The sequence below is a fragment of the Besnoitia besnoiti genome (genome assembly GCF_002563875.1).
Source record: "Besnoitia besnoiti strain Bb-Ger1 chromosome Unknown contig00018, whole genome shotgun sequence".
NCBI classification, from domain to species: domain Eukaryota; phylum Apicomplexa; class Conoidasida; order Eucoccidiorida; family Sarcocystidae; genus Besnoitia; species Besnoitia besnoiti.
The window spans coordinates 286,634-303,263 of record NW_021703918.1 but is presented as its reverse complement, the minus strand read 5'-3'; the positions used below and the strand labels follow the sequence as shown (position 1 = coordinate 303,263).

The following is a 16,630-nucleotide window of genomic DNA, read 5'->3' as shown; positions in this document are numbered from 1 at the left end:
CGGAGAGGCAGGAGGTTCACGACGGTGGTTATCTCATGTGTGAGGAAGAAGAGAGGATCCCGTTAGAAACTCTCTTCTGAGTCTTCACAAAAAAACTTACTTTTTCCTAGAGGTACCGTGCATCGAGGCGTTGGCTTGAAGTCGTGCAACGGGTGGAAAAGTCTGAGGGTGTACTCAGTTCTTCGAGTCTGCCTATCGTGCTGAATGCGTCCCGACATACTGGGAAGTTCCGCAAGTGATAGTGTGCCGTAAGGGCCGTGCGACATGCCACGCTTGCGCGTAACGAAACAAACGACAACCGAACGCCACAAAGACGCGTTTTCGTGGGCTGAACGCTTTGCATCCTCTCCGCTGACATCATTGTAAGCGACCGTGTCGGGTAGAACTCTTCGCTTGCACGAGATTGGCGGTCAAGCTGCAAACGGAGTCGCCACTTTGGATCTCAAGGCGGCACGGAACCTCCCCAACGAGCATCACACGAATGACTATGTTAGCGTCGCCTGTTCAGTGTACTCCAATCGAGCATCTTGGAATGTTCGGGGGACTGCCGGTCACAACGCGAGCAGGCCCTCCGTCCTGCCGCCGAGAGGCGCGTCACGTACTAGCGGCATCCACTGTCCGATCAACTGGGGAATGCCCTTGTCTACAATATTCAGCATGTTTGCCATCGTCACGTACGCTTGTCGAAGCGCGTGATTACCAGGAACTAAGTGCGATTGCCGTCAGGCGGTTTCATTCCGCAGATGTGTGTAAGGACCGACCCACGGGATCATGGACCAGGCACAAATCAGCCGGGCACCACCGGCGCCGGCACCAAGAAGTGAATTTGCCTCGATCCGTGTCAGAGCCGCATAACGTTTTATTGCTTGATACCGCGTTGCGCTCAATCTCACCTGCCCGCTCCAAGGATCGGCGGCTTCGAAGCACCGGTCACGTCGTGCGCAAGGACAGGGTGTTCCACGGTGAAGCAGATCACAAGCTAGGGGAGCGCGTCGGCGGGACGCGTGGATCGCACGCCGTGAGAGACCCCATAAGCTGCAATTTCGTTGTGTATTCGCCGGGTTTGTATCCCCAACGGGAACATGGAGACCATGTGAGAGAACTGCACCTACACAGCCCTCGCCCTGCTGCTCAAAATAGGCAACACACGAAATCGAAACTGAACGCTAGAAAAGTTCCGAGGTCTCGACGGAACCCAACCCTGGAGTCACGATACGGATGGACGGTGGGAGCAAGGCAAATAGGAGACACTGGTTCGGGACAGGCACGAACGAGAACAGCGGCGCCTCCATCGCTGGGGAGACAAACGCGAGAAGCACGGTCGGGAGCGAGAAGGCGTGCCGCGGCAAGACAGGCCAAATGCGGGGGGGACTTTTTTCCCTCTCCTGTACGCGAAATTCAGCGTCGACTAGCCGCCCTTCAGGCTCTTCAGTGCAAGCACGGGCTTCTCGTGGGGGTAAAGAAGAAAACAACAGGATGCTCTTCAAAGGAGACGATTGGAGGTTCTGATGTGATAGCCACTGCGTACCCTGTTTTCCAGGATGAGACGTTTCCAGTACACAGCACTAATGTCGGTCCTCAGCGTCTTCTTTCCTTGATTTCCAATACTGCTACCGCTGGCCCCGCTTCCAATCAAATGCCTTCACATAAATCGGCCTCGCGTGTGAGTGTGATACATCAAGAAGCGGCGGTCCGTCCCCGTTCGACTGCTCTGGGAGTACAGTTCAGGCCTGGTTCCCAGCTATTTAGCTCAGGGAAGTATGTGGTAGAAAATGGTACGGCACTATGGTCAACGACGCCCTTAGCGCGTATCCCAGAGGAGCCTTATTGGGGGAGACCTCCACATCAGCCACAACTTAGGGCATACCAAGGGATAACCACCGGAGCATCAGACCGTGTGAGCAAGAACACTGGTGTGACGCACTCGGCCCTGACGCTGGGGACTGCTGCGGGGAGAGGACGTGAACGAATTCGCCGCCGGTCGTTGTTAGAGAAGGTGTCCACGAGGTCGCGTGGATCTCCTTCTAGCGGTCCCTCCTGTAACGCTTTAGGCATTTCGGAGATGCCAACAGATACGAAGAACAAGGCAGATAGAGTTGTAATGTCCCGAAGAAGAGCGGCAAAGGAAGCGGCTTCGCTGGTAGGGTCTGCAAGGACAACATACTCAGGTACCTCCCAGCCGATAACGAGTGGGGCAACAGTATTCTCGTCCAGCAGCTCCGGCCGGCTCGTACCCCGTTCGCAGGTAGCATGCGCTGCTGCTTCATCTGAAAAGCCTTCTTCGTGTAAACTCAGGTACCTTGAGGCGCGGAAAGACTGTAATGACGATACCGCGCCGTACTGGACAGTAAGCCGGGGGATAGTCAATCGGTTTGGACATGCTTGCAGGGAATGCAAAAAAGGTATCGCAAAGAATGATGAGGCAATTGTTCGTGACGGCAGGAAACTTCGTTTTTTTTACCATCCAGAATGCTTTTCAGGTGACGCGGATCCCCGGACGCAGGCGGGCTCTTCCGCCCATGATAACCGCTTCAAGAGCGTCTTAAAGGACACAAGAGCGCCTCCCAGCAAAGGCAAAGGGAAATGGAGTGTGCAGTCGTACGGGCTAAAAACATGCAATAGTGCCCAATCGAATGAATCATTCTCTTCATTGTCCGTACTTGGCGATGGTGAATGCGCAAACAATGGAGGGGGCGAAGCGTAGTTTGTTGTTACGAAAGAGCAATGGCTGTTGACAAGTCATCCTATTCAAGCCGTGTTCTGTCGTGACATCTGCATGGGATGCAGCTTTGGATGGGAGTTAAACGACACGTGATGTACTACCATGGCAGTGCATAACTAGCAGCAGATAAAGGAAGCGGGTGTTGCAGGATGTTCGTAGTTAGCATAGCGCCTTAGAGAAGACAAACCACCACAGCTGTTATGATATGGACAGGCCACAAAGTGTACGTGTTGTCGGCGGCAACTAACGGATAATCCGTGGTTTAATTTGGGTCCCATCAGTCTCCATTCGCAGGCATGGATAGCAAGCCCTTTATTATGGTTCTTCTCTAAGTTTCACACGCAGTGAATGTGCGACGGCTGCGTGTTTTCCGGTATTGCGCCGAGCCTGTTTTCCAGCCTGCGCTTCCGAATGTTTTCCTGGTAGGAGCGAGCCCGCAGCTGCTCGTAGGGTCTTCGCCTTGCGGGAGCTATCACCTGAAGCCAGTAGAGGCAGAACGCAGTCTCGGCGGTCGGCGCTAGGAGCATGGTGTTGGTTACTGGATGCCACAGTCGCTGCTGGTGAGCATGTTTAAAACGTGTCACTGCCCCTTATGAAACAACTTCCCTGGTTCCGCAGACAGGGTCCATACAACGTAACGTGGTCGTATTGTTCGTTATTCAGGTGATTTCTGCTGTCCTTATTTACCAGAGCATTGTATGCATATTGTGGCTGCGCAATGCGTTGCTCATAGATTCCCGAGATAATGTGGCACCTTCTTTAACATTCCCGTTCGGCAACGAAACTGCTTATCGAGGGAACCAGGAGGGGCACTCTGTTTTTAGGCTGCACGAGTTGGGATGTCATGGGGGAGATCTCGATTCACCGGGAATTGTGGTGGCACGTGCTGGTGCGTCGAGAGGTTAGACATGTGGCGGGCACCTCGTCACTGTAGCACAATTCATCATTGCCTTGGCCTAACGAAACTTGAAAGGATATTTTGCTGTACTCCCGAGTGGCACGGCATGATCCGGATAGCTGTCTTCTTGCTAATCTGCTAAAGAATAATGTGCCCGACAGCATGGTGATTCATCAACCATACGGCCTTTGATTGCGGAAGTTACCACTGCGTACTCTGCGGCGTCGGCTTCTAGATTACTTATCCTAGCAGACACTTTGTCTGCCCTTGACTTTAGATGACCGGCAGAGGAGAAATGCTCATCACGCGCGGAGCGGTTCATCCTGTAGTTATTTCGTGGACAACGTTCAGCTCCGCGGATAGAGTTTTAACTTCGACCATGCCCGGTACTCTGGCAAACATCGGATCAATTCAGAGCGTCATCTTTCCACCTGCCATGGAAAGAACTCCAGAAGGGACGTGACGAGAGTAGAAGCACCGCTGGATCAGTTCGTCCGCAAGCGAAAATAGGCTTCATTCTGTGTACTACCCTACTTGTACAGCAACTGGGAACTGCGGGCATTTTATCGCGTATCCTACACCGTGGGAGCTGATCTTTCCATGAAAACCGATAATATAATACATGCAGATCCAGGCTTGCTTCCCCCATCGCTGCCAGGAACGTGAACCGAAGCCACTGGCCAAGTCCGCGATAACAGGCAGCATTGCAGCTGCCGTATGCATCCTTCCTACGTTGAGTGGTTTACACGTGATAATCAAATGTTAATGGTTGTGCCTTCACTGCATCCAGAAGCTAGCAGTCTGCGAGTGTCTGGTTCCCGTGAACCTGGCTGACCGCGGGGACCAGGGGCGAGATTCCCAAAGTGGGAACTCACGATGAGCAAGTTGACAAAACTTGCCCTCCACGCACTCCGTTTTTTCCTGTGCAGATATTCCGACAATTCATCCAACAACGCGTGTGCATATCTTTGCCGTTACTGGAAATTCTCCCATACCGACCGACCGTGTTTCCCGCCAAACGGCAACACTGCATGCTCACTACCACTTCTCAGGTGCCAACAAATACGGACAAATTTCTCAGAAGTACTCTACACCAGAACAACAGTCATGTGAGCCATTTGCAAGACTCCGATAGTGATTTGCACCATGTGGTGGGCATCTCTTGTGGAGCGTTACGTGACCGTTGGTCGATCTCCTCTGATTGCCCATCGACCGCGAGGTAGGCCGCTATGTCGTGCGCCCGCAACCACACAACGCAGCGCAGCCTTATACCCCTCATCAGCCGGTCGTTTCTGTTCAGATAAACGCTATCGTTGCAATGTTACTCGGAGTACCTGCTGCCTAAAACGAGAATGCCTGTGGGGCGATGAAAGTACCGCGTTGGTCTCGGGTGCAGCAGGCCGGTTGCGATGCTGGTGACCGGGCAAACACGCGCGCGGCAAGACACCTGGGCGGCACCGCAAGCGACTGCATGCCAGTGAGCTGTTGGTGATCGGAAGGCGTCTGGGACGGATGTGGCACCTCTCGAGATACCCGTCCCTTTCTTATTCCGTTCGTTGGGGTGAGCAGGCGCTCAAGAACTGGCGTTTCTTACATCTTCCTGTATGCACGGAATTGTATAGCCTCGTGGCTCTGTGGTGAGTATCAAGCCGCGACTGTAGCCGTTGTCAACGCTCTGTAGCAATGGCACTTTTTGGCACCTTTACGACATCACCATTCCTTTTTGCAGTTTTTTACTTTTCCTGATGCGATGCAACGCATTGACGACCAGTACACAGCAATGTTAGCCTCCACAAGCGTCCTCGGGAAGCATACGGGACTATCCTGCGTATTCGTTCTCATCTTGCCTTCTCCACCGGCGCGCCTTCATTTCGCCCGGCTATAGCGGGCGGGAAGGGGTGAACGTTTAGGATTTCCTGTCACTAAATGTCTTCGGCTATGGACTGCGCGGCGCTGAGGCAGCGCCTCTGCCTGTTGTAAGGAGGAGAATTCAACGCGGAGCGTGAGACAGATCCGCGACATATGGTCGAGCACATTCGAACCCCTACTTCCAGCGTGCGTGTTGCATGAACCCATGCCGTGACAGGATGTTTGCCTCGAGACCTTCGCGGTGAACCACCTTCCGGGGGTCTCAGTGAAATACTGCATCCGCGACGATAGGGTGGGGGTCAGGATCCAGGTGGCGATAAAACGATGAACGAACACATTATGCATTGTCAGCAGGCATATTCGGCTGGACACGAGGAAGGCAAAATGGTGGAGCCTCATACATGTTCCTCAAGCGTTGCGCAAACGCAGTGGGGTGTAGAGCGAACAGATTTGCATGGATCCTGCCGTCGTGCCTCGGAAGGCTGGAGACGCGATGCAGAGCTTGTTCGAAACGTCTTCACTAATAGTGAGTTCTCGCCGTGCCGTGTGTTGTCTGCGGGCCATCGCGGGGGTCCAACGGGAGCGAGTTTGCAAGGTCACATACGAATCTCGCCCTGGCTGCTCGCTCCGTACTGCGCGACCGGCTCTGCCGCACTTGCGCACAACCGCATGGAACCTCGTCGTCCAAGTGTTTCCTTTTTCCGCGAGCACACAGTGGCGCAGCGGAACCCCACCGCATCTGCGGTTTCGGGGCGTCTCAACGGGCTTCTCGTAGAACCAAATAATGCCTCAAAACAACGCAGAAAGCGATGCAGATCGTCCCGGCAGGTGCCGAGACGGTTTCTCTGGATTGCGGTCGCCTTCCTGCTGGTTGGGGAGCTCTTCCCCACAACTTTTCTATCGTTTGCTCAGAATACTTTGTTGGCTGCCTGGCCTCTGCCCCTCGATGAGAGCTCCTCCTCTACACGATTGGAAGGTCCTTCCCGGGAGGACGGTGGTGTATCGGTCAGTGAATCTCAGGGGAAAGACGCTGTGTCGTGGCGGTCTAGCATCGCAGAGGAGGTAGGGCCTCGAAGTGTAACGAAAAACAGCAGACGATTGTTGCGGACAGCCCCTACCTTTGCAGCTCCGCCACTGCGAGAGAGGGCCATCCAGCGGAGCGCGAGCGACCTGACTTGCTCAACAATTCAGTTGGCTCTCAGGATGTGGGCTTCCGGCGGTATTCAAGAAGTGGAAGAGCTGAAAAAGAAGTTCCGCGCTCGTGCAAACCGATCAACGGGAGATCGTGCGCCTTCAGGGGCCGCAGCCCACAAACCAGGGATTGAAGCTGAGCAAGTCTGCAGCCTCCTGAGGGCGTGGCGGTCTCCTGCGTCGCTTCCGGGGGGGGCTTCGCCCCCCAGTGAAACTGAATTAGCCAACAGCACAGCTTTTCTAGGTTACACTTCCCACGAGAGGTCACAGCCACAGTCGGACGAGACCTCCCGTGGTGATAGACTTCCATCTGCGCGTCTAGAGGTTGTCGCGGACACGGTATGTGCGGCATCGGAGGTCACTCAGGCATCCCGGAATTCTCGACTCCTGCGGGTGAGCGGTTTTATAGTAGCTTGCGTTTCGTGTATCATTTGGATATCTCGGTTTCGCAGTGGGATACTTGAGCAAGCGCGTGCACCCTCCGTGCGCAGCGAGGAGTTCTGTAACGTTGCCAGATCAGCGCATTTCATCGGTAGAGGGTAATCTGAGCTTTCTGTAGCTCTCGGAGCGTCTGCTGATAACGTGAATCGTTACCAACTCGTGTGGTTGTCAGTCCGGACCACAGTGACGTCTGCAGGCGGTTCCCGTGACTGGGCGACCGCCTGCTAGACTAGCCGGAACTCTTTCACCTGAAGGCAGCGCCCTGAGGTGAGGCAACGAAAGCCTCTCCTCGCGCTGTGCATCACTAGAGATGTCCGCGCAGCTCGTGGCACACCTTTATTCCAGGCGTGACGACAGAATGCCGTATCGCATCGGTCGCCGTTTGCTTCTCTGCCGCGTCTGTGTCTGTCTCAGGCTTTGGCCCCCGCGTTTACCTCCCAAGGATCAAAGCTTCGGCAGGCGCTTCCCGCTGCCGTCAGGCGTGATCGGGAGAGGCAGTGCCCCACCGTTCGGCGAGCAGGGTACGCGCTTCTGGATGCGCTTATACCGCCCCCCGCCGGTCTCTGGTCCTTTGCACGCGCAGCTGAGAGATATCGCGAGACGCACAACGCGAGCAGCTCCAGTGCAGCTGACGAACCTTCTCCGGAGTCGAGTCTGGCCCGGCCTTCCTCTCAGTCTCCCTCTGCGTCGTCGGCCTCCCGCACATTTGCAACGCTTTCTTCGTTGATGTTCCCAGATGATGACGTAGGGCGCGTGCCTTTTCGGGAGCCCACCGAACCTCCTCTGTATGGGCAACGGTTTTCCACAGAGTCTCCGGCTTCTCGTGTATCTGACGCGCGCGCGAAGGGCAGCGAGACGATGCAGGCTGCCTCTGACCTTGAGGAGAGAGGGGTTGGACCGGCCTTTTGGATATACTCCAGGACGGTGGCCCCGTACCTCGCTCCTCTCTTTTTCGGTCTCATCTTAATTTGTTTTATCCCTTTCATCGTGTTTTTTTCGTGCGGGGCTTGCTGGACATCGACCGCTCGTGCCGACGCAGGTTGCATGTGCTGCAAACGGTATCGCATATCCTGCTTGCGAGTCTGTTGTCTCGTGCGTCGGCCTCCGCTGCGGCCGCCAAAACGTCCTTCAGGTTCAGGGAGCTCCGTGCGGCTGGTGGGCGATTTGTCAGCTCCCGCTGCAAGGGCTCCGCGTCGCTCTGGGCGCTCGTTTGGGCGGCACCGCGGGGACTCTGCCTTGCGATCTGCGTCAGTCCGCTCCTCCTCGGGAACAGCCATAACGACTGCAGCCTCTGCAGCCCACACTTGCGAATGGACCGTGGGCGGGCCAGCTGCCCCCAGCGCATGGGTTCCCCGGCCCGCTGCTAGAGTCCTTGGGTTGGTTCTTCTTGCTGGTTTGCTCGTCGGAGTGGGCATTTGCTTGTTCCTCGCGATCGTATTCTCTGGTCAGCTTATCCAAGCTGTGGATGACATCCAGTGCGCCGTGAGCGCAGCCTTAGTTCAGGTTGTGCACGGTGGGGCTCCGGCTGATGCAGAGCTGGCGATGGAGCCAGCTAACAACGCCTCCGCGACGCGTCCTGCGCTTCTCTCCTCGCGGTCAACCTCTGTGAAGGCTCGTGCTTCCGTTGCTAAACTCTACTCGCCGTTGACAGTGTCTCCATGGCTTGGAGGCGGGGCGGCGTGGATGCCCTTTCGTCCCGAGGGGGGATTGACGTCCTCGTCGCCGCCTGCGTGGGCGTCCCTTCTCGCCTCTCAGGATAGCAGCGACTTGTCATGGATCTCCCCGACGGAGGCGCTGGCGCCGGCGCGGCTGCGCGAGCTGCTGCCTTGGGACCTTTCGGCTACCGGCACCTTGAGCGACGTTACCGCACTCCTTTCGAGAGGGTTCGACGACCCTGCATACGTTGAGATCATCATACACCATGCGCTTAACCTGCTGCGAGGCGGCGAGACGGAGGCGCTGGAAGAGCGCAGAGAGGACGACAGAGCCGAGCATAAGGAATGGGATGCCGATCGGAATGGAGGGCAAGATACGAAGGGCCCTGAAGAGCAGGCCAGGGCAGCAAAGCCGCTGGAGCAGGTCGTCGCGGGCGTGCAGTCAAAGCGCGAGTCCGCGTCGCGCTCCTTTGCTGCCCGCGAAGCAACGCGTGCTTCTTCAGCGACGCCGGTCTCGGAGTCGCCTTTAGAAACCACTAGCAAACGTGGAGACCCAGGAGACGTCGAGCTGGGAGGCGACCCGGGGGCTCGCCCGCGGGGGTCCGCCAGTGAACCGCCTCGTCCGCTTTCCGCACCGCGTCGAAGGCTCAACGCCGGCGGAGGGGAGAGAGACGGCTTCATCGTGGAATCGCCTTCATCGCACACCCCGTGGCTAGACAGTGCGGCTCAAGACGCAGCCCGCTGGGCGCGGCCGGGGCCAGAGTCTTTGTTTTCGAAGGACATTGAGATGCACGGAAACGCTGCAGCCGCCGTGGGCTCGCGGCGAGGCGGCGGACTCCCAGGAAGACACATGGACGACAAAGCACACCGCCGGAGCCTAGGGATAGTCTCACAGCGTCAGGCTCAGCCAGAAGACGCGAAGGCCATCGCAGAGGTGTTGCAATTGCTGGCGGAGCCTGCAGCTGTCGCAGGCGAGTCTTCAGTGGCGGGCACAGTCGCTGCGCCGGCGGTGGATTTAGCCGCCAGCCGGACGGGCGCCGTAGACTTTCCGCACCGCGCCGCAGACTTCGGTGAACGTCCGGCGGCGGCTCCGGGGCGTTGGAAAGCGTCTGGCGATCCGCGGCGGCTGTCCGCGGCCTCTCAAGCTCTCGCGAATCCACCGATTTCACGCAGCTATGGAGCGTCGGAGGCGCAAGTTCGCTCTCCAGTGCTCTCCGCATTTTCTTCCAGTGCACCAGGCATCGGCGATGCGGACCCTTGGGCGTCTGCAGAGCCGACGCTACATGCGGGTGCTGCTCGCTGGCCTTCTCGGGGCTTGCCTGCGGGAGGTGGGCCTCGTCAGGAAATCGGCAACGAGGCTCCAGAGCCGACCGGCAGCACACCCAGACCCCCTGTTGGGGGTTCCGAGGAATCGCAGAACATTCTAAGTGACGCCGCCCCTCTGAGGGGGGCGCGTGCGGCCCCCGAGCCAGCGGGCTTGCCCCGACGCGAGAGACCTGCAGCCCCCCCTGAGGAGCACTCTGCTGCTCCAGTAGCTGCGTCGCGCCCTGGGGGCAGCAGTTTTCCGGGAGAGGCTCAAAGGCTTGCGCAAGTGGCAACGGTGCGGGAGCACGCAGTGCACATGACAGATACGGTGCCGATGGAGATGCCGGAGGCCGTCCTCTGGGACGTCAGAGGCAACGCGTCCTTCAGACGTCGAAAGGGACCTGCGCACGACGTTGAAGATGAGTCAAAGGCGCCCCTGCAAACTGAAAATGCAGTGGCGAGTAGCCAAGAGAGCGACGCGGCCGGGGGAGACTGGCCAGAGGAGACGACACCCGACGCGATGCCGCAGGGAGGGTTCGCGGGGCTGAAACCTTCTCTCGAGACGTGAGCAGAGCTATTCTCCAGATAATCTAATGTCCGCGGCATATGTGCAATGCCACTGCTTGCACTGATTTATTCACATAGATCCACAGATATAAGTAGCTAGAGGAGGATCGACATTTTCCAGCTGTCTCGAGGCGCGGATCAACGATAGACATGCAACACTGCAGAATTACGTAAGAAAGGTTGCGGCCGCCTCAGCAGCTCCCTGGAAAGGGTAGCGGTGTACATCTGTGATTTTCCGGGGCTGTCGATCGCAACAGAAGTTTACCTATGTGGGACGGGGCACGATGCGGTGTGGCGACTGTTGGGTGCCGCAGATTTGCACAAGCACACACACACACACAAGTCACATGAGCATTTTCTGGGGCCGGATCGTTGCAGATGTTTACAAGGTGACGCAGAGGAGAGCCGCAGCTCTTGGTAGCACCGTCGGCATGCACGTGCTAGCGGATTCCGTCGAATCTAGAACAAGGAGATTTTCTCAGAAGCGTCACAACCACGGGCGCTCCGCGTACGCGAGATAGGCCTCAGGCGCCCTGGTGTGGACGCGCTGCCCGTGTCGTTTTCCGGTGCCGCAGTCTCAGCGCGGGGTCTCGACTAGGTGTCGGTCTTTGTGTGATGCACCTCGTTAACGTGTGTGATGCGCGGATGCGCGTCGCGCTTGCGGTTGCAGCTTGAAGCGCATGGAGGAGCTCGCCGACGCTCAGTCTCCGCGGGGCCTGCGGCAGCCTCTGCTTGACGCTGCCACTTCAGCTCTGAACGTCGAGGGGCGCATCGAGGCGCTGCATGAGCACTGGAAAACCATGCAGGACGTGAGCCAACCCTTCGTCAGCGACCCGTACACCCGCGCGTTTCGGTTTTCGTAGCCTGAGAACAACGCTCACGCACCGCGGGCGCAGCGATTTCGACGGCGGCAAACGCGGTTGTGGCGGACTTCCTGGCGCAGACGCGGGTTTGTCGAATGGATCCTCCGCTGTGCCACATCCGCGGCGACAAGACTGGGTCGCGGTGAAGTTCCTCGTTCAGACTCTTGAGGCGTTTCTGGCGGCCGCTTTCCTTCAGCAACTGCCTGTCTTGTGTCCGGCGAGCTGCCGCCTGCACGAGCGAACGGGAGTCCCAGGCATGTCGCCGCCGCGAGACTTTTGGGGAACCACTGCCAGTAGTGTGCCGCGCGCACCTGCATGAGTGTATGGGGGCGTGCGCTGCATGCGAGTTGCTGTGTATCTCAGATGCTTTCACATGCGGCGAATGGCGCCTCAGGGCCCGTTCACGATGCATTTCACCGGAGCACGGCGTTTGCCCTGGCGCGGCCCGCCTTCGACCTGCTGGTGCCGAAGGACTCCCTGAGGCGAAACCTACGCCAGCTGCAGGCAAAGAGCCACGAGGCGCTGCTGGCCGTCAGGGATTTCGAGAAGGGCATGCGCGGGGTCCGCGAGCGGTATGCGCTGGACGAAATCGACGCCGCGGTTGAGGGTATCTGCGATGCTGCGAGCGACGGAATTCTTCTCACAAGCAAGGTCAAGAAACCCACCACAGCTGTAGGCTAACCACAGGCCAGGCAGTGCAGTGACCGTTTCCGCCGCCTCCACAATGGCTAAGGGGGTAGTCGGTTTAAAGGCCGCGGTCACCGGACGGCTGAAGATACCCGCGCGAGAATGGAGCCTGCACGTGTCTGGTTGAAGCCCGCGGCTCTTGTGAGCAGCGCGGCGAAGGCTCGCCAGTTAAATGAAGACGCACTGCAGTGACGGGGCGATATCTGGAGGTCTGGACGAAGCAGCGCCTGCGTGGCTCGGTGATGCGCGTGAGACAACTTCTGCACAGCGACACGTGTCTGTTTGTGCGGGCGCGCCGTTTCGGCGTCTCTTGGTCGCAGGCCATGCACGTTTTCGCGGCGCTCGCCGGCGCGTTTCTCGGGGTCGCGATCATCTACCTCGCCTTGCTCTGCTTCCGCTGGACGCCGAAATCCACCGACTTTTCCCCTTGCCCCGCTCTGCTGCTGTGGCCAGTGGCGCTCCTCCTCGCTGTCGCCAGTAAGGCTCTGGGCCGTGTGTGTGGAAGCTTCACCTACGCTGAAGCCGCGTCTCGAATGATCGTTTTTCGTCTCGCGTGCGGCCGGAGCACGTGCTCGCAGATGGCGATATGGATATGCGTAGTCCTACACAGACAGACTGGTCTCAGCGGCGCAGCTAGTAGCAGCTAGTGCGGTCGCAGAGGGTTTACGGCTCTGCGTGTCTTGGCTGGAAGCCAGGTGCTTGAACGGGGAGGCTTCGGCGTGCTCGCGAGCGAGGGATGCTGCGCCTCACACCTGCCGTCCGGCTGCCGTAGCCCTGCCAGCTCAGCTCGAGTGCGGGTGTGTGCAGCAGGCGCATCGGCGGACTCGACAGGGAGTTCAGTCCGCTCACGAGGCGACGCCGCTCGACGGCGCGGGGGATGTGTCTGGACTTCGTCGCTTTGAGTGCTTTCTGTGCGTCCAGCGATTTTCTTTGGGGCGACGCTCCTGGTGGCGTCGGTTGTGCAGGTGGACGGATGCTTCTTTGTGGCTCGTGAAGTTCAGCATCGCGGAGTGCTCGAGGCCCTTGTCTCTTCGCTCGGCTCGTGGCGGGGCAACGCCGAGGGCGCACGCGCGGCTGCTGCGGTCGCGAAGGCCTGTTTCGCCGACTCCCCCGAGGAGGAAATAGATAGGAATCTCACGAAAGCTCTTGACCTGGGCGGTGAGATATGCATGACCGCCGCCCTTCTGGCGCGAGAAAGGGGGAGCGGGCTACCGCGGGCAACCTCCGGCCGCCGAGTTTTTCGATGATTTTCTAGCCTAGCAGATTTGTTATGGCCGCGGGAACCCGCGCCAGACTCGAGACGTGACAGACAGTCCAACAGCTTGCTTCCCCCTGGAGCGTTCAAGCGGGTAGTCCGACTTCAACGAGGCCCTTGTCGGAGACTCGAGAGCTCGAAGGAAGCGCCCCGCTTCGCTTCTGAACTGAAGTGCCTTGGGCGACGTCCGCAGAGGGCACGCTGTTTTTGCGCCTCTCAAGTCCCCTTCTGAGCTCGTGTGTCTCTTTCCTCGTTGCTTGTAGAGAACGCGCAGAATCCATGCAGTCCTCCTGCTGCCGCGTGTCCCGGACTGCGCTGACTCGTGCAAACCCCTACGTCTTCGTCTTTGTGCCGCTGTGTTTAGGGTTTTCCGGACTCGTGAGGAACTTTGAGTCGTCGCTGCGAAGTGTCGCTGACAAGGTGGATTTGCGCTCGATAGACGCCCTGCTAGCCGGCGTTGCTGTCGCTCATGCCCTCGTCCACGATACTGCGTGGGCATTCTTCCTTGACACTGACGCCTTGGAGGCAGCGGTAAGGCCTCTGAGATGCAGACCCCAGGATTCCGGTTGTTGCTGCCGCCTATCTCTGCATCCACAGCAAAGCACAAGGTCTCTAGATCTTCAGCACATGCTTCGGAGGCGGCGACGCGACCCGCGCCTGTACTGGGTTGGCTGTGGGGCGTATTCTTCGCGCGCTGCGCGCATATTTCAGGGGAGGGATTCTCGCAAGCATTCTGCACCCCACAGTTCCCTAACTACTGGTGAACTTGGTTTTTTTCCGAGCCAGGGTCGCGGCCTTCCTGCCCACGACCCCGGCGAGGGGACGCGACGCCCGTGCTGGGTGTGGAGTCTATGTGTCGCGGAGTCTGATTCGCTCCTTCGTGCTAGAGGACGACGCGTCTTCGCGTCCCTCCAGCTCGCGGCTCTTCTGTTGTCCTGTCGGTCTCAGGGGCTGTCCTACAGGACAAACACGTACCTGCCGGTGCTCTACAGCGGTCTGCAAGATAAGGCGCGCACCTTCCGAAGCCTTTTCGACGTCCCTGCGGCGCAGCTGATTGGCCCCCCGGGCCTGCGGCGCGAGGACTTGTTCACTCTTCCGCCCACGGTCGAGCCCGGCGCAAGCGCCCTCGAGGCGATCCAGAAGGAGTGGAAGCGGCTCAAGGCGAAACACCAGAGAGTGCGCGACTACACAGTTGGTGCGGAGTCGTGGGAGGAAAGCGGCGACAACCGCGCGGCACACGCCGAGCTCGGGAAGTCCGCCTCCCCTGCCGCCGAAACGGGGGGGCAGCAAACCGCCGGGCGCTTTCTTCTGTATGGGCTGGTGGACGTCGAGGAGTACATATCCCCGTTCTACCTCGAAGCGCTGCATCGAGGCGAGCCCGGCCGAGATCCGAAGTACGAAATCGACGATTTCTTTTCGGTGGACACCCCTGACGTCCAAGCGGAAATCGCGCGCCTGAAACCCGACGCAGAGACGCGCATCCAGTTCGAGAACGCCTTGTGGCTTGCGAGCCTCAAGCAGCGGCTGCGGACAGCGGGGACGCGCGACTCGCAGCTCTCAAAGCTCTTGCGCGGCTGCGCCCGAGACGCGGAGACTCCTCCCCCGACGGCGGCAGATCGCGCCGAGGCTATGCGACCGTCGCCGGCAGCGTGCCCCGCACTCGAGGACGTCAACACACTGCCGCAGCCGCTTCCACTGCCCTTTCGGTGCTCGATCAAGCAGCCTCTACGCGATGAAGACCTTGAGAGCGTGCGCCGGCAAGAAGCAAATCGCGCAGCCGACCTGCGAGCGCGACTTGATGCCGACGATCATCGTGTATGGAGGGATGAAGAGAAGCAGAAGCCTGAAGGAGGCGGGGCGATTCTTCTCCCCTACGCGAGGGAGTGGCAGGACTGTGCCTACGACCGGTGGATAGACCTCCTGGAGGGTCAGGAAGCAAGCGCGATGATCTTGCAGGTAATTCCCGGCAGTGTCTCGCAGTCTCCGGTTGTCACCGCTCGTCGTGTTCCAGCACGCTGCCTTATTAACGCAACAACATTCCTGCGATTCGCCCTGCAGTGTGTTCGCTGTCTGGTGACACCCCGCAGCGGGCGGTTAGTTGATCGACACGTGAAATGTACTCAGATTCAACTAGAAACGGATTCCTGCCATCGTCTTGTACAGGAGTCGTATCGAACGACGTGTGGGCTGGTTTTGGCCGCATTGCGATATCGCATTGTTTGCCTCGCGCGTTGACGAACCTTGTCTCAGACCTGTGCCGTCTGTGTCGTGGAGTCCCCTTCGCCATAGAGGAGTACACGACACGAATAAGTTATGTACTTGATTGCGAATCCTGGGGGGCAGCAGGAGGTCCTGCGGGAGACCGTGGGGTAGCGTGCAAGTCTGCACGTGAAAAGGACCGCGTTGTCTCACACCGTCTGCTTCTCGTTTCTTTTGCAGGCTCACGCGCTCTACGCTGGCGTTCATAATTCGTGGCAAGCTGCAGAAGCGACAGTGCTGGTGCCTGCTGTCGATGCAATGGATCGCGCGCGGCTGATACTCAACAACGTCGACTGTGCGCCGGTGTTTCGCAGTCTGCAGACGGTGCAGAGGCTGGTGTGCCACGACGGTGCTGAGAGCTTAGTCTTGCTGAGTGTGTGTTACCTGTTCCTCGGGCTTGCGGCTCTCACGCTTTTTGTTGGTCTCTTCTGTGTTTGGCAAGCGCTGGTTTTCAATCATCGAGAACGAAAACGCTGCCTAAACGCTCGGACAGCCAGTGCGTTGCCACTGCGCGACCGCCGAATGCCGTCACGAGGGCAGAGCGCTCTCTGCGAATCCCCAAGCAACCGGGCGACAAAGTCTACATCGCTGTACGCGAGACCGCCTCCGGGACGGGAGAGCTTTGAAGATGTTAGTGGGTCGACTGCGCCGACCACGAGTCAAGAGGGAGCGCAGAACCGCATTGCAGTCGCGCATTATCTTTATTCGCCAGTGGACAGCTGCAGCGGCGATCGCGACACCGGAATGGGGGAAAAAGGGGAACGGCGTCGAGCCGGTTCTGCACGAGAGGCTTCACAACGCATCCCAAAATCACAAGCAAACAGTGGCGGAAGGCAATCCTTGCTGTTACCTGCTACAACTGAACAGCCAGCGACGGTGGACGAGACTATGTGGGCGGACTTCGGAAGCGAGGACTAA

General features: G+C 58.6%; 1 protein-coding gene across 1 annotated transcript; it reads left to right on the top strand.

Annotated features, from left to right (window-relative positions):
• Positions 1-6,158: 6,158 nt before the first annotated feature.
• On the top strand, positions 6,159-16,630 carry BESB_032870 (uncharacterized protein; the record flags this gene model as incomplete). Its single annotated transcript, XM_029361879.1, has 9 exons — positions 6,159-7,073; positions 7,536-10,645; positions 11,319-11,457; positions 11,875-12,183; positions 12,519-12,675; positions 13,120-13,356; positions 13,818-13,984; positions 14,402-15,409; positions 15,893-16,630. The coding sequence occupies 9 exons, from the start codon at positions 6,159-6,161 to the stop codon at positions 16,628-16,630; spliced, it is 6,780 nt and encodes a 2,259-aa protein (XP_029215099.1).